Below are 22500 nucleotides of genomic sequence, written 5' to 3'. Positions count from 1 at the left end.
AACAGGTCAACATGCTAAGCTAGTCTCCAGTTATCTAAACAGGTCAACATGCTAAGCTAGTCTCCAGTTATCTAAACAGGTCAACATGCTAAGCTAGTCACCAGTTATCTAAACAGGTCAACATGTTAAGCTAGTCTCCAGTTATCTAAACAGGTCAACATGCTAAGCTAGTCTCCAGTTATCTAAAACAGGTCAACATGTTAAGCTAGTCTCCAGTTATCTAAACAGGTCAACATGCTAAGCTAGTCTCCAGTTATCTAAACAGGTCAACATGCTAAGCTAGTCTCCAGTTATCTAAACAGGTCAACATGCTAAGCTAGTCTCCAGTTATCTAAACAGGTCAACATGCTAAGCTAGTCTCCAGTTATCTAAACAGGTCAACATGCTAAGCTAGTCACCAGTTATCTAAACAGGTCAACATGCTAAGCTAGTCTCCAGTTATCTAAACAGGTCAACATGCTAAGCTAGTCTCCAGTTGCCTAAACAGGTCAACATGCTAAGCTAGTCTCCAGTTGCCTAAACAGGTCAACATGCTAAGCTAGTCTCCAGTTGCCTAAACAGGTCAACATGCTAAGCTAGTCTCCAGTTGCCTAAACAGGTCAACATGCTAAGCTAGTCTCCAGTTGCCTAAACAGGTCAACATGCTAAGCTAGTCTCCAGTTGCCTAAACAGGTCAACATGCTAAGCTAGTCTCCAGTTGCCTAAACAGGTCAACATGCTAAGCTAGTCTCCAGTTGCCTAAACAGGTCAACATGCTAAGCTAGTCTCCAGTTATCTAAACAGGTCAACATGCTAAGCCCTTGACTCCTTTTGTTCTCTCCCCAGGACAACCAGACAGACAGTGGGATGGTTCTGGCGTCAGAGGAGTTTGAGATGATCCAACACAGAGGAGCCAAGTATGTTTAACATACCAATAGCATCATGCCCTTAACCAATAGCACCATTAATATGACAAGTCGTCTGTTTTTTTAAAATGTTTTAAAAAAACTGGTGTCAAAAAAATAACATTTGTCCTAACAGCTGTCACCTCTCCCCTCCACCTCCCCCCTTCCCTCCTCTCCTCTCCTCTCCTCTCCCCTCCTCCACCTCTCCCCTCCTCCTCCCCCCTTCCCTCCTCTCCTCTCCTCTCCTCTCCCCTCCTCCACCTCTCCCCTCCTCCTCCACCTCTCCCCTCCTCTCCTCTCCTCCACCTCTCCTCCTCTCCTCCTCTCCCCTCCTCCTCCCTCCACCTCTCCCCTCCTCTCCACCTCTCTACCTCCACCCTCCTCTCCCCCCACCCTCCCCTCCCCCGTCCACCTCTCCACCTCTACCTCCCCTCCCCCATCCACCTCTACCTCCACCCTCCCCCTCTCCCCTCCCCAGTAGTACAGAGCGCCTGGTGTTGGTAGAGTCCAGCGGTAGCTCCGTTAGTTCCAGACACCGACCAGCCTTCCTCTCCCAGCTCTCTGGCCAGACCTTTTACAACAACGAGTACGGTCAGCTGTCAGAGGAGGGGAGGGTCCTGGACTTCTTCTCCTCCCCTGATGATACACGCTGCCTCGCATCCTCCAACCTGTGATTGGCTACAGTGGGTTAGCTCCTCCTCCTCCAACCTGTGATTGGCTACAGTGGGTTAGCTCCTCCTTCTCCAACCTACGATTGGCTACACTGGGTTAGCTCCTCCTCCTCTTCCAACCAGTGATTGGCTACAGTGGGTTAGCCCCTCCTCCTCCAACATGTGATTGACAGTGGGTTCCAATAGTTCAGATTCAAGTCTTGCCACAAGGGTTGGGAGTATATTATAGTATACTCAATCCCCCTCCTTCCCCTCTCTTCCTTGCTGTCACTCCTTCCCCTCTCTTCCTTGCTGTCACTCCTTCCCCTCTCTTCCTTGCTGTCACTCCTTCCCCTCTCTTCCTTGCTGTCACTCCTTCCCCTCTCTTCCTTGCTGTCACTCCTTCCCCTCTCTTCCTTGCTGTCACTCCTTCCCCTCTCTTCCTTGCTGTCACTCCTTCCCCTCTCTTCCTTGCTGTCACTCCTTCCCCTCTCTTCCTTGCTGTCACTCCTTCCCCTCTCTTCCTTGCTGTCACTCCTTCCCCTCTCTTCCTTGCTGTCACTCCTTCCCTCCTTCCCCTCTATGGCCAACCAGCCCATACTGGACTAAGCCGTCTGTACCTGCAGTTCTCTAACCAACCACTGGGTGGCAGTAGTATGTCAAACCCAAAGTATTATACAGAGTAAGCTTTTGTTTATTTGTACAAAAATATGAAAATAAAGAAATATATCTTCTTTAGTCATGTCTCAGGTCTGTTATTTTGCTAATGATAGCGATAGGGGAAGTGTCCAAACGTCATATATATATATATATATATATATATATATATATATATGATGTTAGTCTGATCTGTAGTACAACATCTCATGAGGTCACTAGAGTGAGGGGGAGAATGGACTTAACGTGGCTCTCCTCCAGATGACATGACTTAACATTGCTCTCCTCCAGATGACGCGACTGGTTCTGACGGTCTAGAACTCTAGATTGGTCTCAGTCTACTGGCTTGTCTAGGGTGCATCCCAAATGGCTCCCTATTGAAAGCAGTACTATTGACCAGGGCCTTTAGGGCTCCGGGTAACAGTAGAGCCATTTGGGACAGACAAGGTGGGGGAGCGAATATCTACCTGACTGAAGGAGGGATGAGGGAGCAGAGGAGATGTAAATAAAGTGAAGGAGAAAATAAAGTAGTGAGTCGCCCGGCCAGATGCTCGCTCGCACGAGGAAGTAGGAACTGGAACGCCGCGGTTGTCATGAGGAAGTAGGAACTGGGACGCCGCGGTTGTCACGAGGAAGTAGGAACTGGGACACCGCGGTTGTCACGAGGAAGTAGGAACTGGGACGCCGTGGTTGTCACGAGGAAGTAGGAACTGGGACGCCGTGGTTGTCATGAGGAAGTAGGAACTGGGACGCCGCGGTTGTTATGAGGAAGTAGGAACTGGGACGCCGCGGTTGTTATGAGGAAGTAGGAACTGGGACGCCGTGGTTGTTATGAGGAAGTAGGAACTGGGACGCCGTGGTTGTTATGAGGAAGTAGGAACTGGGACACCGTGGTTGTCATGAGGAAGTAGGAACTGGGACGCCGCGGTTGTTATGAGGAAGTAGGAACTGGGACGCCGTGGTTGTCATGAGGAAGTAGGAACTGGGACACCGTGGTTGTTATGAGGAAGTAGGAACTGGGACACCGTGGTTGTTATGAGGAAGTAGGAACTGGGACACCGTGGTTGCTATGAGGAAGTAGGAACTGGGACACCGTGGTTGCTAAAGTAACTTTACTGGTTGTTGCATTGATCACACATCATCTGCTTCTTTCATGACAGGAAAATGTCTGACCTCGTCCAGTAATACCAGTTCTAACAAAGACTTCTATTTATCAATGGCCTTCATCTTAGTTGTCATGGTAGTGATGAGACCATTGATAAAGAACATCTTGGCGGCACCCTATTCCCTGTGTAGTGCACTACTTTTGATGATTGGTCTAAAAGTCATGCACTACATTGGCGATAGGGTGACATTTGGGATATAGCCCTTATAACTGAACAGTTCCCTCCGTTCCCACAGAAACCCTGTAACAACGTCAAACAGATAATACCGACTGTTATCAAAAGAATACACACGTTTACATACAGTAAAACATGAGAAGAAACAAAGAAAATTCTATTATTTCTCTCTTTTTGGCAAAAAAAAATAAAGACGTCAAAATCCTTTGAACATTTTCAGAAAGTAGATAAAACCAAAAATAACTTCATACTCAATGGATTTGACACAAGGACATTGAACAGATAGTACGGTCAGTACGGTCAGTTACAATGGAATTAGGAAACATTCTAGAAAAAGGGAGAGGGGGCAGTAAACACTGACCATGTTGTAGTTCTAGAACCAAGACTAGTTCTAGAACCAAGACTAGTTCTAGTACCAAGACTAGTTCTACAAACCAAGACTAGTTCTACAAACCAAGACTAGTTCTAGAACCAAGACTAGTTCTAGAACCAAGACTAGTTCTAGTACCAAGACTAGTTCTACAAACCAAGACTAGTTCTACAAACCAAGACTAGTTCTAGAGTTGATCCATTATTCAGTCAATAGCGTAATAGATTCAGCATTATGAAATGACAATAAGAAAACCCTGGTTCAGTCAACATTGAAATGAGAAACCAAACGATCCAGAAAGCTGAAAACACTTGATTTGAGAGACATACTGTATGACATGGGCTTCGAAAAAAAACCTAAGGCACAATTGATTCATTATATTTCCAATGGCTTGATGTGACAGTATGATTCATTCCACAATACAATCATAAATACAGTATGTTATGTTACAATGTGGTATTTTACACCTGAAAGAGACAGTTCATACTCACTTCATGTCACAAAGTACAAAATATTTTGTTAAAAAAAACAAAAAAAAACATTTGAAAGTAACACAGGAGAGAAAATTTGATGACAAATTACTACATTTTACCACCCTATTTAATTCATAGTGCACCATTTATGAGGCGCCAAAAGAAGTGCACTATTTATGAGGCTCCAAAAGAAGTGCACTATAAAAGGGTAAAACGGTGCCATTTGGACATGCCCTAGTGATTGCACAGGTTCATATGAAAACCAATCAGTTAACCATCCATCCTGTTGTCATGTGGGGAAATATACTGCTAGTCTCTGGGCGCATCTCAATGGTCTAGAGTCGCTTCCTCGCCTCGTCTCCTTTCCTTCATCTGCTCTGACAGATGAAGGAATGTAGGGCTCAGTTGGTAGAGCATGGCACTTTGTAACGACAGGATGGTGGGTTCGATTCCCGCTGGGGTCACCCATGAAGAAAAATGTGTATCATGACTAAGTTGCTCTGGAAACTACCTTCAGCTAAATGGTATTTAGTATTGTTATTATTCTAGCAGGTGAAGGAGAGGAAGTCTGTAGACTATTGAAATACGCCCTTCTGATGTTATAAATAGGTTTTATGGGGGCGTAGTGATACGTAGTGATGCGTCCTCAGGGCAGCGTAGTGATATGTCCTCAGGACATCTTTCCTATCTGGATCTTCTTCCAGGCCTCGGAGGCTGTGAATATACAGGAGTCTATGATGCCTGCTACCGTGAACGTCCCACCGATGATAGCACAGATCTGGAGGGGAGACGGAGGACAGGTTAGGGTTATGGGTTAAGGTCAGGGGTTAGGATGAATCAGGATGTGGACATGAGGTTAGGGGTTAGAGTTAGGGTTGAAGCTAAGGTCAGGGGTTAGCGGTCAGGGGTTAGGGTTGAAGCTAGGGTCAGGGGATAGCGGTCAGGGGTTAGGGTTGAAGCTAGGCTCAGGGGTTAGCGGTTAGGGTTGAAGCTAGGGATAGGGGTTAGCGGTTAGGGTTGAAGCTAGGGCTAGGGGTTAGGGTTGAAGCTAGGGTTAGGGGTTAGCGGTTAGGGTTGAAGCTAGGGCTAGGGGTTAGGGTTGAAGCTAGGGTTAGGGGTTAGCGGTTAGGGTTGAAGCTAGGGCTAGGGGTTAGGGTTGAAGCTAGGGATAGGGGTTAGCGGTTAGGGTTGAAGCTAGGTATAGGGGTTAGCGGTTAGGGTTGAAGCTAGGGGTTAGCGGTTAGGGTTGAAGCTAGGGTTAGGGGTTAGCGGTTAGGGTTGAAGCTAGGGCTAGGGGTTAGCGGTTAGGGTTGAAGCTAGGTATAGGGGTTAGCGGTTAGGGTTGAAGCTAGGTATAGGGGTTAGCGGTTAGGGTTGAAGCTAGGGGTTAGCGGTTAGGGTTGAAGCTAGGGGTTAGCGGTTAGGGTTGAAGCTAGGGGTTAGCGGTTAGGGTTGTGGTTGAAGCTAGGGCTAGGGGTTAGCGGTTAGGGTTGTGGTTGAAGCTAGGGTCAGAGCTAGGGATAGGGGTTAGGGGTGAACCAGGATGTAGACATGAGGCTAGGGGTTAGGGTTGAAGCTAAGGTCAGGGGTTAGGGGTTAGGGTTGTGGTTGAAGCTAGGGCTAGGGTTTAGGGGTTAGCGGTTAGGGGTGAACCAGGATGTAGACATGAGGCTAGCGGTTAGGGTTGAAGCTAAGGTCAGGGGTTAGCGGTTAGGGTTGAAGCTAAGGTCAGGGGTTAGCGGTTAGGGTAACATACCGTAGTTATGAACCGGTAGAGGGGTTGTCTCTTCTCTGTGTACTTGACTGTGATTGGACTGAGGTCATAGCGGTACCAGATAGCTGGGATAATCCTTCCTGTGTGGCTATAGGCTACGTACTCCTGCAGGGGCGGGACAGAGAGAGAGAAGACATGTTTACTGGTTGGTTATAATATGTAATGTTATTATAGGCTACGTACTCCTGCAGGGGCGGGACAGAGAGAGAGAAGACATGTTTACTGGTTGGTTATAATATGTAATGTTATTATAGGCTACGTACTCCTGCAGGGGTGGGACAGAGAGAGAGAAGACATGTTTACTGGTTGGTTATAATATGTAATGTTATTATAGGCTACGTACTCCTGCAGGGGCGGGACAGAGAGAGAGAAGACATGTTTACTGGTTGGTTATAATATGTAATGTTATTATAGGCTACGTACTCCTGCAGGGGCGGGACAGAGAGAGAGAAGACATGTTTACTGGTTGGTTATAATATGTAATGTTATTATAGGCTACGTACTCCTGCAGGGGCGGGACAGAGAGAGAGAAGACATGTTTACTGGTTGCATAACATGCGTTTTTATCTTTGATATTACTTTTCAAACGATTGTCGTTTTTGACTAAGTCCCTCTTGAAAAGTCCAGGGATCACATTTTTTATTTGTCACATGCGCCGAGTACAACTGGTGTAGACCTTACAGTGAAATGCTTACTTACAAGCCCTTAAACAACAATGCAGTTAAGAAAATAGAGTTTAGTATATTTAGTAAATATTTTAAGTTAAAAAAATAAAAATAATAATAAAAAGTAACAATAATGAGGCTATATACATGGATATATACTCATTATTGTTACTTTATATTATTATTTTAGGGTATAGTCCATACCTTATTGGCTACAGTATACTGGTAGAGTTATAGTCCATACCTTGTTGGCTACAGTATACTGGTAGAGTTATAGTCCATACCTTATTGGCTACAGTATACTGGTAGAGTTATAGTCCATACCTTGTTGGCTACAGTATACTGGTAGAGTTATAGTCCATACCTTATTGGCTACAGTATACTGGTAGAGTTATAGTCCATACCTTATTGGCTACAGTATACTGGTAGAGTTATAGTCCATACCTTGTTGGCTACAGTATACTGGTAGAGTTATAGTCCATACCTTGTTGACTACAGTATACTGGTAGGGTAGAGTTATAGTCCATACCTTGTTGGCTACAGTATACTGGTAGAGTTATAGTCCATACCTTGTTGGCTACGGTATACTGGTAGAGTTATAGTCCATACCTTATTGGCTACAGTATACTGGTAGAGTTATAGTCCATACCTTGTTGGCTACAGTATACTGGTAGAGTTATAGTCCATACCTTATTGGCTACAGTATACTGGTAGGGTTATAGTCCATACCTTATTGGCTACAGTATACTGGTAGAGTTATAGTCCATACCTTGTTGGCTACAGTATACTGGTAGAGTTATAGTCCATACCTTATTGGCTACAGTATATTGGTAGAGTTATAGACCATACCTTATTGGCTACAGTATACTGGTAGAGTTATAGTCCATACCTTGTTGGCTACAGTATACTGGTGGAGTAGGGTTATAGTCCATACATTTACATTACATTTACATTTTAGTCATTTAGCAGACGCTCTTATCCAGAGCGACTTACAGTAGTGAATGCATACATTTCATGCATTATTTTTTTTGTTTTTTTTGTACTGGCCCACCGTGGGAATCGAACCCACAACCCTGGCGTTGCACACACCATGCTGGCGTTGCAAACACCACGCTCTACCAACTGAGCCACCTTGTTGGCTACAGTATACTGGTAGAGTTATAGTCCATACCTTGTTGACTACAGTATACTGGTAGGGTAGAGTTATAGTCCATACCTTGTTGGCTACAGTATACTGGTAGAGTTATAGTTCATACCTTGTTGGCTACAGTATACTGGTAGAGTTATAGTCCATACCTTGTTGGCTACAGTATACTGGTAGAGTTATAGTCCATACCTTGTTGACTACAGTATACTGGTAGAGTTATAGTCCATACCTTGTTGGCTACAGTATACTGGTAGGGTTATAGTCCATACCTTGTTGGCTACAGTATACTGGTAGAGTTATAGACCATACCTTGTTGGCTAGAGTATACTGGTAGGGCTATAGTACATACCTTGTTGACTACAGTATACTGGTAGAGTTATAGCCCATACCTTGTTGGCTACAGTATACTGGTAGAGTTATAGTCCATACCTTGTTGGATAGAGTATACTGGTAGGGTTATAGTACATACCTTGTTGACTACAGTATACTGGTAGAGTTATAGTCCATACCTTGTTGGCTAGAGTATACTGGTAGGGTTATAGTACATACCTTGTTGACTACAGTATACTGGTAGAGTTATATGCCATACCTTGTTGACTACAGTATACTGGTAGAATTATAGTCCATACCTTGTTGACTACAGTATACTGGTAGAGTTATAGTCCATACCTTGTTGGCTACAGTGTACTGGTTGAGTTATAGTCCATACCTTGTTGGCTACAGTATACTGGTAGAGTTATAGTCCATACCTTGTTGGCTACAGTATACTGGTAGGGTTATAGTCCATACCTTGTTGGCTACAGTATACTGGTAGAGTTATAGACCATACCTTGTTGGCTAGAGTATACTGGTAGGGCTATAGTACATACCTTGTTGACTACAGTATACTGGTAGAGTTATAGCCCATACCTTGTTGGCTACAGTATACTGGTAGAGTTATAGTCCATACCTTGTTGGATAGAGTATACTGGTAGGGTTATAGTACATACCTTGTTGACTACAGTATACTGGTAGAGTTATAGTCCATACCTTGTTGGCTAGAGTATACTGGTAGGGTTATAGTACATACCTTGTTGACTACAGTATACTGGTAGAGTTATATGCCATACCTTGTTGACTACAGTATACTGGTAGAATTATAGTCCATACCTTGTTGACTACAGTATACTGGTAGAGTTATAGTCCATACCTTGTTGGCTACAGTGTACTGGTTGAGTTATAGTCCATACCTTGTTGGCTACAGTATACTGGTAGAGTTATAGTCCATACCTTGTTGGCTACAGTATACTGGTAGAGTTATAGTCCATACCTTATTGGCTACAGTATACTGGTAGAGTTATAGTCCATACCTTGTTGGCTACAGTATACTGGTAGAGTTATAGTCCATACCTTATTGGCTACAGTATATTGGTAGAGTTATAGACCATACCTTATTGGCTACAGTATACTGGTAGAGTTATAGTCCATACCTTGTTGGCTACAGTATACTGGTGGAGTAGGGTTATAGTCCATACATTTACATTACATTTACATTTTAGTCATTTAGCAGACGCTCTTATCCAGAGCGACTTACAGTAGTGAATGCATACATTTCATGCATTATTTTTTTTGTTTTTTTTGTACTGGCCCACCATGGGAATCGAACCCACAACCCTGGCGTTGCACACACCATGCTGGCGTTGCAAACACCACGCTCTACCAACTGAGCCACCTTGTTGGCTACAGTATACTGGTAGAGTTATAGTCCATACCTTGTTGACTACAGTATACTGGTAGGGTAGAGTTATAGTCCATACCTTGTTGGCTACAGTATACTGGTAGAGTTATAGTTCATACCTTGTTGGCTACAGTATACTGGTAGAGTTATAGACCATACCTTGTTGGCTAGAGTATACTGGTAGGGCTATAGTACATACCTTGTTGACTACAGTATACTGGTGGAGTAGAGTTATAGGCCATACCTTGTTGGCTACAGTATACTGGTAGGGTAGGGTTATAGTCCATACCTTGTTGGCTACAGTATACTGGTAGGGTTATAGTCCATACCTTGTTGGCTACAGTATACTGGTGGAGTAGAGTTATAGGCCATACCTTGTTGACTACAGTATACTGGTAGGGTTATAGTCCATACCTTGTTGGCTACAGTATACTGGTAGAGTTATAGTCCATACCTTGTTGACTACAGTATACAGGTAGAGTTATAGTCCATACCTTGTTGGCTACAGTATACTGGTAGAGTTATAGTCCATACCTTGTTGGCTACAGTATACTGGTAGAGTTATATGCCATACCTTGTTGGCTACAGTATACTGGTAGAGTTATAGCCCATACCTTGTTGACTACAGTATACTGGTAGAGTTATAGTCCATACCTTGTTGGCTACAGTATACTGGTAGGGTTATAGTCCATACCTTGTTGGCTACAGTATACTGGTAGAGTTATAGACCATACCTTGTTGGCTAGAGTATACTGGTAGGGCTATAGTACATACCTTGTTGACTACAGTATACTGGTAGAGTTATAGCCCATACCTTGTTGGCTACAGTATACTGGTAGAGTTATAGTCCATACCTTGTTGGATAGAGTATACTGGTAGGGTTATAGTACATACCTTGTTGACTACAGTATACTGGTAGAGTTATAGTCCATACCTTGTTGGCTAGAGTATACTGGTAGGGTTATAGTACATACCTTGTTGACTACAGTATACTGGTAGAGTTATATGCCATACCTTGTTGACTACAGTATACTGGTAGAATTATAGTCCATACCTTGTTGACTACAGTATACTGGTAGAGTTATAGTCCATACCTTGTTGGCTACAGTGTACTGGTTGAGTTATAGTCCATACCTTGTTGGCTACAGTATACTGGTAGAGTTATAGTCCATACCTTGTTGGCTACCGTATACTGGTAGAGTTATAGTCCATACCTTGTTGACTACAGTATACTGGTAGAGTAGAGTTATAGTCCATACCTTGTTCACTACAGTATACTGGTAGGGTTATAGTCCATACCTTGTTGACTACAGTATACCGGTAGAGTTATAGTCCATACCTTGTTGACTACAGTATACTGGTAGAGTTATAGTCCATACCTTGTTGACTACAGTATACTGGTAGAGTTATAGTCCATACCTTGTTGGCTACAGTATACTGGTAGGGTTATAGTCCATACCTTGTTGGCTACAGTATACTGGTAGGGTAGAGTTATAGTCCATACCTTGTTGGCTACAGTATACTGGTAGGGTAGAGTTATAGTCCTTACCTTGTTGACTACAGTATACTGGTAGAGTTATAGTCCATACCTTGTTGGCTACAGTATACTGGTAGAGTTATAGTTCATAACTTGTTGGCTACAGTATACTGGTAGGGTTATAGGCCATACCTTGTTGGCTACAGTATACTGGTAGAGTTATAGTTCATACCTTGTTGGCTACAGTATACTGGTAGAGTTATAGTCCATACCTTGTTGGCTACCGTATACTGGTATAGTTATTCCCTATACCTTGTTGGCTACAGTATACTGGTAGAGTTATAGCCCATACCTTCTTGACTACAGTATACTGGTAGAGTTATAGTCCATACCTTGTTGACTACAGTATATTGGTAGGGTAGAGTTATAGTCCATACCTTGTTGACTACAGTATATTGGTAGGGTAGAGTTATAGTCCATACCTTGTTGGCTACAGTATACTGGTAGAGTTATAGTCCATACCTTGTTGGCTACAGTATACTGGTAGGGTAGGGTTATAGTCCATACCTTGTTGGCTACAGTATACTGGTAGGGTTATAGTCCATACCTTGTTGGCTACAGTATACTGGTAGGGTTATAGCCCATACCTTGTTGACTACAGTATACTGGTAGAGTTATAGTCCATACCTTGTTGGCTACAGTATACTGGTAGAGTTATAGTCCATACCTTGTTGGCTACAGTATACTGGTAGGGTAGGGTTATAGTTCATACCTTGTTGACTACAGTATACTGGTAGGGTTATAGTCCATACCTTGTTGGCTACAGTATACTGGTAGAGTTATAGTCCATACCTTGTTGACTACAGTATACTGGTAGGGTTATAGCCCATACCTTGTTGACTACAGTATACTGGTAGACTTATAGTCCATACCTTGTTGACTACAGTATACTGGTAGGGTTATAGTCCATACCTTGTTGGCTACAGTATACTGGTAGAGAAGAGTTATAGTCCATACCTTGTTGACTACAGTATACTGGTAGGGTAGAGTTATAGTCCATACCTTGTTGACTACAGTATACTGGTAGAGTTATAGACCATACCTTGTTGGCTACAGTATACTGGTAGGGTTATAGTCCATACCTTGTTGGCTACAGTATACTGGTAGAGTTATAGTCCATACCTTGTTGGCTACAGTATACTGGTAGAGTTATAGCCCATACCTTGTTGGCTACAGTATACTGGTAGGGTAGGGTTATAGTCCATACCTTGTTGGCTACAGTATACTGGTAGGGTAGAGTTATAGTCCATACCTTGTTGGCTACAGTATACTGGTAGGGTAGAGTTATAGCCCATACCTTGTTGACTACAGTATACTGGTAGAGTTATAGCCCATACCTTGTTGACTACAGTATACTGGTAGGGTAGGGTTATAGTCCATACCTTGTTGACTACAGTATACTGGTAGGGTAGGGTTATAGTCCATACCTTGTTGGCTACAGTATACTGGTAGAGTAGAGTTATAGTCCATACCTTGTTGACTACAGTATACTGGTAGGGTTATAGTCCATACCTTGTTGACTACAGTATACTGGTAGACTTATAGTCCATACCTTGTAGACTACAGTATACTGGTAGGGTAGAGTTATAGGCCATACCTTGTTGGCTACAGTATACTGGTAGAGTTATAGTCCATACCTTGTTGACTACAGTATACTGGTAGGGTAGAGTTATAGTCCATACCTTGTTGGCTACGGTATACTGGTAGAGTTATAGTCCATACCTTGTTGACTACAGTATACTGGTAGAGTTATAGTCCATACCTTGTTGGCTACCGTATACTGGTAGAGTTATAGTCCATACCTTGTTGGCTACAGTATACTGGTAGAGTTATAGTCCATACCTTGTTGACTACAGTATACTGGTAGAGTTATAGACCATACCTTGTTGGCTAGAGTATACTGGTAGGGCTATAGTACATACCTTGTTGGCTACAGTATACTGGTAGAGTTATAGGCCATACCTTGTTGGCTACAGTATACTGGTAGAGTTATAGTCCATACCTTGTTGGCTACAGTATACTGGTAGAGTTATAGTCCATACCTTGTTGGCTACAGTATACTGGTAGAGTAGAGTTATAGTCCATACCTTGTTGACTACAGTATACTGGTAGAGTTATAGTCCATACCTTGTTGACTACAGTATACTGGTAGAGTTATAGTCCATACCTTGTTGACTACAGTATACTGGTAGAGTAGAGTTATAGTCCATACCTTGTTGACTACAGTATACTGGTAGGGTAGAGTTATAGTCCATACCTTGTTGGCTACAGTATACTGGTAGGGTTATAGTACATACCTTGTTGACTACAGTATACTGGTAGGGTAGAGTTATAGTCCATACCTTGTTGGCTACAGTATACTGGTAGAGTTATAGTCCATACCTTGTTGACTACAGTATACTGGTAGGGTAGGGTTATAGTCCATACCTTGTTGACTACAGTATACTGGTAGAGTTATAGTCCATACCTTGTTGGCTACAGTATACTGGTAGAGTTATAGTCCATACCTTGTTGACTACAGTATACTGGTAGAGTTATAGTCCATACCTTGTTGGCTACAGTATACTGGTAGAGTTATAGTCCATACCTTGTTGACTACAGTATACTGGTAGGGTTATAGCCCATACCTTGTTGACTACAGTATACTGGTAGAGTTATAGTCCATACCTTGTTGACTACAGTATATTGGTAGGGTAGAGTTATAGTCCATACCTTGTTGACTACAGTATACTGGTAGGGTAGAGTTATAGTCCATACCTTGTTGACTACAGTATACTGGTAGAGTTATAGCCCATACCTTGTTGACTACAGTATACTGGTAGGGTAGAGTTATAGTCCATACCTTGTTGACTACAGTATACTGGTAGGGTTATAGCCCATACCTTGTTGACTACAGTATACTGGTAGAGTTATAGTCCATACCTTGTTGACTACAGTATATTGGTAGGGTAGAGTTATAGTCCATACCTTGTTGACTACAGTATACTGGTAGGGTAGAGTTATATTCCATACCTTGTTGACTACAGTATACTGGTAGAGTTATAGTCCATACCTTGTTGACTACAGTATACTGGTAGGGTAGAGTTATAGTCCATACCTTGTTGACTACAGTATACTGGTAGGGTAGAATTATAGTCCATACCTTATTGGCTACAGTATACTGGTAGAGTTATAGTCCATACCTTGTTGGCTACAGTATACTGGTAGAGTTATAGTCCATACCTTGTTGGCTACAGTATACTGGTAGAGTTATAGTCCATACCTTGTTGACTACAGTATACTGGTAGGGTAGAGTTATAGTCCATACCTTGTTGGCTACCGTATACTGGTAGAGTTATAGTCCATACCTTGTTGGCTACAGTATACTGGTAGAGTTATAGTCCATACCTTGTTGACTACAGTATACTGGTAGAGTTATAGACCATACCTTGTTGGCTAGAGTATACTGGTAGGGCTATAGTACATACCTTGTTGGCTACAGTATACTGGTAGAGTTATAGGCCATACCTTGTTGGCTACAGTATACTGGTAGAGTTATAGTCCATACCTTGTTGGCTACAGTATACTGGTAGAGTTATAGTCCATACCTTGTTGGCTACAGTATACTGGTAGAGTAGAGTTATAGTCCATACCTTGTTGACTACAGTATACTGGTAGAGTTATAGTCCATACCTTGTTGACTACAGTATACTGGTAGAGTTATAGTCCATACCTTGTTGACTACAGTATACTGGTAGAGTAGAGTTATAGTCCATACCTTGTTGACTACAGTATACTGGTAGGGTAGAGTTATAGTCCATACCTTGTTGGCTACAGTATACTGGTAGGGTTATAGTACATACCTTGTTGACTACAGTATACTGGTAGGGTAGAGTTATAGTCCATACCTTGTTGGCTACAGTATACTGGTAGAGTTATAGTCCATACCTTGTTGACTACAGTATACTGGTAGGGTAGGGTTATAGTCCATACCTTGTTGACTACAGTATACTGGTAGAGTTATAGTCCATACCTTGTTGGCTACAGTATACTGGTAGAGTTATAGTCCATACCTTGTTGACTACAGTATACTGGTAGAGTTATAGTCCATACCTTGTTGGCTACAGTATACTGGTAGAGTTATAGTCCATACCTTGTTGACTACAGTATACTGGTAGGGTTATAGCCCATACCTTGTTGACTACAGTATACTGGTAGAGTTATAGTCCATACCTTGTTGACTACAGTATATTGGTAGGGTAGAGTTATAGTCCATACCTTGTTGACTACAGTATACTGGTAGGGTAGAGTTATAGTCCATACCTTGTTGACTACAGTATACTGGTAGAGTTATAGTCCATACCTTGTTGACTACAGTATACTGGTAGGGTAGAGTTATAGTCCATACCTTGTTGACTACAGTATACTGGTAGGGTTATAGCCCATACCTTGTTGACTACAGTATACTGGTAGAGTTATAGTCCATACCTTGTTGACTACAGTATATTGGTAGGGTAGAGTTATAGTCCATACCTTGTTGACTACAGTATACTGGTAGGGTAGAGTTATATTCCATACCTTGTTGACTACAGTATACTGGTAGAGTTATAGTCCATACCTTGTTGACTACAGTATACTGGTAGGGTAGAGTTATAGTCCATACCTTGTTGACTACAGTATACTGGTAGGGTAGAATTATAGTCCATACCTTATTGGCTACAGTATACTGGTAGAGTTATAGTCCATACCTTGTTGGCTACAGTATACTGGTAGAGTTATAGTCCATACCTTGTTGGCTACAGTATACTGGTAGAGTTATAGTCCATACCTTGTTGACTACAGTATACTGGTAGGGTAGGGTTATAGTCCATACCTTGTTGGCCACAGTATACTGGTAGGGTAGAGTTATAGTCCATACCTTGTTGACGACAGTATACTGGTAGGGTAGAGTTATAGTCCATACCTTGTTGACTACAGTATACTGGTAGGGTAGAGTTATAGTCCATACCTTGTTGACTACAGTATACTGGTAGAGTTATAGTCCATACCTTGTTGACTACAGTATACTGGTAGAGTTATAGTCCATACCTTGTTGACTACAGTATACTGGTAGGGTAGAGTTATAGTCCATACCTTGTTGGCTACAGTATACTGGTAGAGTTATAGTCCATACCTTGTTGACTACAGTATACTGGTAGGGTAGAGTTATAGGCCATACCTTGTTGGCTACAGTATACTGGTAGGAGAACCTCTGTTTCCCACTCAGGTCTTCATAGACTGTTGGGACAATCTTTAGGATGTAGTCATGAGATGCCAGAGCTGCAAGGGAACATAAATTAACTTTTATAACAAGTCACACACACCTCTCATACACAGGCTAGTGACACACACACACACACACACACACACACACACACACAGGCTAGTGACATACACTTCTCATACACAGGCTAGTCACACACACACACACACTAATGGCGACAGACAGAGAGATTCTAATGACGACAGACAGAGATTCTAATGGCGACAGACAGAGAGATTCTAATGGCAACAGACAGAGAGATTCTAATGGCAACAGACAGAGAGATTCTAATGGCAACAGACAGAGAGATTCTAATGGCAACAGACAGAGAGATTCTAATGACGACAGACAGAGAGATTCTAATGGCGACAGACAGAGAGATTCTAATGAGAACAGACAGAGATAAACAGATCTCTACGTACGGTTGGAGCTCAGCCTGTCAGCTCCTCCCAACGCATTAAAGGCTCCTTGGACATTCTGCACCTGTAGCGTGACAGACAGAGAGACGAGACGAGACAGAGAGACAGACACAGACAGACAGACAGAGACAGACAGACAGGAGCCCAGACAGACAGGAGCCGAGACAGACCCGAGACAGACAGACAGACCCGAGACAGACAGACAGACCCGAGACAGACAGACGGAACGAGACAAGACAAGAGACAGACAGGTATTTATGTAGGAGGATCTTACATATTATCTTCTCCATTGTGTGTGTGTGTACCCATGTGCACAATGTGTCAGTACGCAGGTTGATGTTGGATAAGAGAGAGGGCGTCTATAGACCTGTAGTTTCAGATAGAGAGGGGGCGTCTATAGACCTGTAGTTTCAGATAGAGAGGGGGCGTCTATAGACCTGTAGTTTCAGATAGAGAGGGGGCGTCTATAGACCTGTAGTTTCAGATAGAGAGGGGGCGTCTATAGACCTGTAGTTTCAGATAGAGAGGGGGCGTCTATAGACCTGTAGTTTCAGATAGAGAGGGGGCGTCTATAGACCTGTAGTTTCAGATAGAGAGGGGGCGTCTATAGACCTGTAGTTTCAGAGAGAGAGGGGCGTCTATAGACCTGTAGTTTCAGATAGAGAGGGGGCGTCTATAGACCTGTAGTTTCAGATAGAGAGGGGGCGTCTATAGACCTGTAGTTTCAGATAGAGAGGGGGCGTCTATAGACCTGTAGTTTCAGATAGAGAGAGGGCGTCTATAGACCTGTAGTTTCAGATAGAGAGGGCGTCTATAGACCTGTAGTTTCAGATAGAGAGGGCGTCTATAGACCTGTAGTTTCAGATAGAGAGGGTGTCTATGGACCTGTAGTTTCAGATAGAGAGGGCGTCTATAGACCTGTAGTTTCAGATAGAGAGGGTGTCTATAGAACTGTCCTGACCTGTAGTTTCTCCCCGAAGGCCAGCTTGTGTATGAGGTGTGTCATGTCAGGGCTCTGGGGCTGGGCTGTGGCGCTGTGGGTCGACACGTGGAAGTTACCTGGCACCTGGAGGGAGACCACACAGATATCACCACACAGAGACGATATCACCACACAGAGACAGAGACAATATCACCGCACAGAGACAGAGACAATATCACCGCACAGAGACAGAGACAATATCACCGCACAGAGACAGAGACAATATCACCGCACAGAGACAGAGACAATATCACCGCACAGAGACAGAGACAATATCACCGCACAGAGACAGAGACAATATCACCGCACAGAGACAGAGACAATATCACCGCAAAGAGACAGAGACAATATCACCGCAAAGAGACAGAGACAATATCACCGCACAGAGACAGAGACAATATCACCGCACAGAGACAGAGACAATATCACCGCAAAGAGACAGAGACAATATCACCGCACAGACAGAGACAATATCACCGCACAGAGAGACAATATCACCGCACAGAGAGACAATATCACCGCACAGAGAGACAATATCACCGCACAGAGAGACAATATCACCGCACAGACAGAGACAATATCACCGCACAGACAGAGACAATATCACCACACAGACAATATCACCACACAGACAATATCACCACACAGACAATATCACCACACAGACAATATTACCACACAGACAATATCACCACACAGACAATATCACCACACAGACAATATCACCACACAGACAATATCACCACACAGACAATATCACCACACAGACAGAGACAATATCACCACACAGACAGAGACAATATCACCACACAGACAGAGACAATATCACCACACAGACAGAGACAGTGGGGGGGGGGGGGGGGTCAGAGGTCAGTGTAGTGGGGGTCAGAGGTTACTTTGTTAATAGTGAACTCTCCCTCGAAGCGACAGCCATATCCGTGGTTGAGAGGAACCTTCATGGAGTTGTCTATGTGTCCCACCTCATGGCGACCCATCTCGTCCTGGATATCAAGACCCACCACTGGAGGAGAGAGAGAGAACGGTGGTCAGATCATTTCTGTTGGGTACCAGCCGGGTATGGATATGCTATAGTTCAGGGGGTACGCTAATGGATATGCTATAGTTCAGGGGGTACGCTAATGGATATGCTATAGTTCAGGGGGTACGCTAATGGATATGCTATAGTCAGGGGGTGCGCAAATGGATATGCTATAGTCAGGGGTACGCTAATGGGTATGCTATAGTCAGGGGGTACGCTAATGGATATGCTAATTTGGTATATAAATCAGACCTAACTCACTCTATTAAATTATCCATCCACCACACTACCAGGCTTCAACATGGAAGTCACACATACACCCAGGCCGTGAGCAGGCAAACTGGTCCAACCCCCACTCTTACACTAGCCCAAACCAATGGCATGTACCAGATGCTCAGCAGGCTCTGCTCACACTTACTGGTCTGAGGCCAAACCACACGACTAACAACATTGGACACTTTATGGAAACAAAGCCTTCACTATCTCATCCTGGAATATCTAAGGCCTGAGGTCATTTGCCTTTGGACTAAAGAGAAGGAACCTGGACTTCATCAAAGATATCAGAAATACAGGTATTGCCATCCTACAAGAAACATGGTTTAGAGGAGATGGACCCACTGGTTGCCCTCTAGGTTACAGAGAGCTGGTAGCCCCATCCACCACACTACCAGGTGGTATAGAGGAGATGGACCCACTGGTTGCCCTCTAGGTTACAGAGAGCTGGTAGTCCCATCCACCAAACTACCAGGTGGTATAGAGGAGATGGACCCACTGGTTACCCTCTAGGTTACAGAGAGCTGGTAGCCCCATCCACCACACTACCAGGTGGTATAGAGGAGATGGACCCACTGGTTGCCCTCTAGGTTACAGAGAGCTGGTAGTCCCATCCACCACACTACCAGGTGGTATAGAGGAGACGGACCCACTGGTTGTCCTCTAGGTTACAGAGAGCTGGTAGTCCCATCCACCAAACTACCAGGTGTGAAACAGGGAAGGTACTCAGGGGGTATGCCAATGAGTATGCAAATTTGGTATAGAGCAGACCTAATCCACTGTTAAATTAATCAAAACAGGAACATTTTACATTTGGCAAGAAATTCAAAAGGAAATGATCTCAACAGAGAAAAATGTTCTCCTGTGTGCTACCTATATCCCCCCAACTAGAATCCCCATACTATAATGAAGACAGCTTCTCCATCCTACCTATATCCCCCCACTAGAATCCCCATACTATAATGAAGACAGCTTCTCCATCCTACCTATATCCCCCCACTAGAATCCCCATACTTTAATGAAGACAGCTTCTCCATCCTACCTATATTCCCCCACTAGAATCCCCATACTTTAATGAAGACAGCTCCTCCATCCTACCTATATCCCCCCACTAGAATCCCCATACTATAATGAAGACAGCTTCTCCATCCTACCTATACCCCCCCACTAGAATCCCCATACTATAATGAAGACAGCTTCTCCATCCTACCTATATCCCCCCACTAGAATCCCCATACTTTAATGAAGACAGCTTCTCCATCCTACCTATATCCCCCCACTAGAATCCCCATACTATAATGAAGACAGCTTCTCCATCCTACCTATATCCCCCAACTAGAATCCCCATACTATAATGAAGACAGCTTCTCCATCCTACCTATATCCCCCCACTAGAATCCCCATACTTTAATGAAGACAGCTTCTCCATCCTACCTATATCCCCCCACTAGAATCCCCATACTATAATGAAGACAGCTTCTCCATCCTGGAGGGGGAAATCAATCATTTCCAGGCCCAGGGACATGTACTAGTCAGTGGTGACCTAAATGCCAGAACTGGACAAGAACCTGACACCCTCAGCACACAGGGGGACAAACACCTACCTGGAGGTGACAGCATTCCCTCCCCCATATGCCCCCCTATTAACTATGTACTTTAAAAAAAAGTGTGTTTGACTCAATTTGGCACGAGGGTCTGCGATACAAATTGTTGGAAAGCGGAGTTGGGAGGGACAAAAAATAAATACATTTAAAAAAAAAAAAAACATTCTAAAATCACAACAACATCACGCCGTTAAAATAGGCAACAACAAAAAACACTTATTTCTACAGGGCCGTGGGGTGAGACAGGGATGCAGCTTGAGCCCCACCCTCTTCAACATATACACTACAGGACCAACAGTATGTGGACACCTGCTCGTCAAACATCTCATTACAAAATCATGGGCTTTAATATGGACTTGGTCCCCCCTTTGCTGCTATAACAGCCTCCACTCTTCTGGGAAGGCATTAATATGGAGTTGGTCCCCCCCTTTGCTGCTATAACAGCCTCCACTCTTCTGGGAAGGCTTTCCACTAGATGTTGGAACATTGCTGCAGAGACTTGCTTCCATTCAGCCACAAGAGTATTAGTGAGGTCACTGATGTTGGGCGATTAGGCCTGGCTCACAGTTGGCGTTCCAATTCAACCCAAAGGTGTTCGATGGGGTTGAGGTCAGGGCTCTCTGCAGGCCAGTCAAGTTCTTCCACACAGATCTCGATAAACACTTTCTGTATGGACCTTGCTTTGTGCACGAGGGCATTGTCACGCAGAAACAGGAAAGGGCCTTCCCCAAACTGTTGCCACAAAGTTGGAAGCACAGAATCATCTAGAATGTCATTGTGTGCTGTATCGTTAAAATTTCCCAAAGCATGAAAAACAGCCCCAGACCATTCTTCCTCCACCAAACTTTACAGTTGGCACTATGCATTGGGGCAGGTAGCGTTCTCCTGGCATCCGCCAAACCCAGATTCATCCATTGGACTGCCAGATGGTGAAGCGTGATTCATCACTCCAGAGAACACGTTTCCACTGCTCCAGAGTCCAATGGCGGCGAGTTTTACACCACTCCAGCCAACGCTTGGTGATCTAAGGCTTGTGTGCGGCTGCTCGGCGATGAAAACCCATTTCATGAAGCTCCCGAGGAACAGTTATTGTGCTGACGTTGCTTCCAGAGGCAGTTTGCTACCCAGAACAGATGATTTTTACTCGGCGGTCTCGTTCTGTGAGCTTGTGTGGCCTACCACTTCACGGCTGAGCCGTTGTTGCTCCTAGATGTTTCCACTTCACAATAACAGCCCTTGCAGTTGACCGGGGCAGCTCTAGCAAGGCAGAAATTTGATGAACTGACTTGTTGGAAAGATGGCATCCTATGACGGTGCCACGTTGAAAGTCACTGAGCTCTTCAGCAAGGCCATTCTACAGCCAATGTTTGTCTCTGGAGATTGCATGGCTGTGTGCTCAATTTTATACACCTGTCAGCAACGGGTGTGGCTGAAATAGCCGAATACACTAATTTAAAGGGGTGTCCACATACTTTTGTCTATGTAGTGTATTTCCGAGAGATTACGCAAACCAACAAAGAATTCTAAGACAGACAGACAGACAGACAACAGGAGCAGATGACAGAGGACAGACAGACAGAGCAGAGACGAGACAGACAGACAGACAGACAGAGCGAGACGAGAGACAGAGAGCAGCACAGACAGACACAGACAGAGAGCGAGACAGACAGACAGACAGACAGACAGAG

At 43.9% G+C, this 22500-nt stretch overlaps 2 protein-coding genes across 3 annotated transcripts in view; one reads left to right on the top strand and one right to left on the bottom strand.

Annotated features, from left to right (window-relative positions):
• LOC115163840 (vascular endothelial growth factor receptor 3-like) overlaps positions 1-1850 on the top strand; it is a 126499-nt gene extending 124649 nt beyond the window's left edge. Inside the window, exons 9-10 of the mRNA XM_029716047.1 lie at positions 826-896; positions 1363-1850. Of these exons, the coding sequence (XP_029571907.1) occupies positions 826-896; positions 1363-1558 (267 nt within the window). The 3' untranslated portion in view covers positions 1559-1850. The remainder of the gene's footprint in view (positions 1-825; positions 897-1362) is intronic.
• A 1436-nt stretch (positions 1851-3286) lies between these two features.
• Positions 3287-22500, bottom strand: part of ergic1 (endoplasmic reticulum-golgi intermediate compartment 1) — a 53225-nt gene continuing 34011 nt past the window's right edge. Inside the window, exons 5-10 of one of the 2 annotated variants that reach the window (XM_029720170.1) lie at positions 18793-18917; positions 17876-17980; positions 16918-16978; positions 16412-16512; positions 6131-6253; positions 3287-5152 (exon numbers count right to left, since the gene is read on the bottom strand). In XM_029720170.1, the coding sequence (XP_029576030.1) occupies positions 5045-5152; positions 6131-6253; positions 16412-16512; positions 16918-16978; positions 17876-17980; positions 18793-18917 (623 nt within the window). In that variant the 3' untranslated portion in view covers positions 3287-5044. Of the gene's footprint in view, positions 5153-6130; positions 6254-6286; positions 6654-16411; positions 16513-16917; positions 16979-17875; positions 17981-18792; positions 18918-22500 lie in introns of those variants that run through there. The other variant, XM_029720180.1, reaches the window with a different exon arrangement.

The sequence above is a fragment of the Salmo trutta genome, chromosome 3 (genome assembly GCF_901001165.1).
Source record: "Salmo trutta chromosome 3, fSalTru1.1, whole genome shotgun sequence".
In the NCBI taxonomy this organism is placed as follows: domain Eukaryota; kingdom Metazoa; phylum Chordata; class Actinopteri; order Salmoniformes; family Salmonidae; genus Salmo; species Salmo trutta.
The sequence above is the reverse complement of the archived record's forward strand: the minus strand, read 5'-3'. Positions and strand labels throughout refer to the sequence as shown.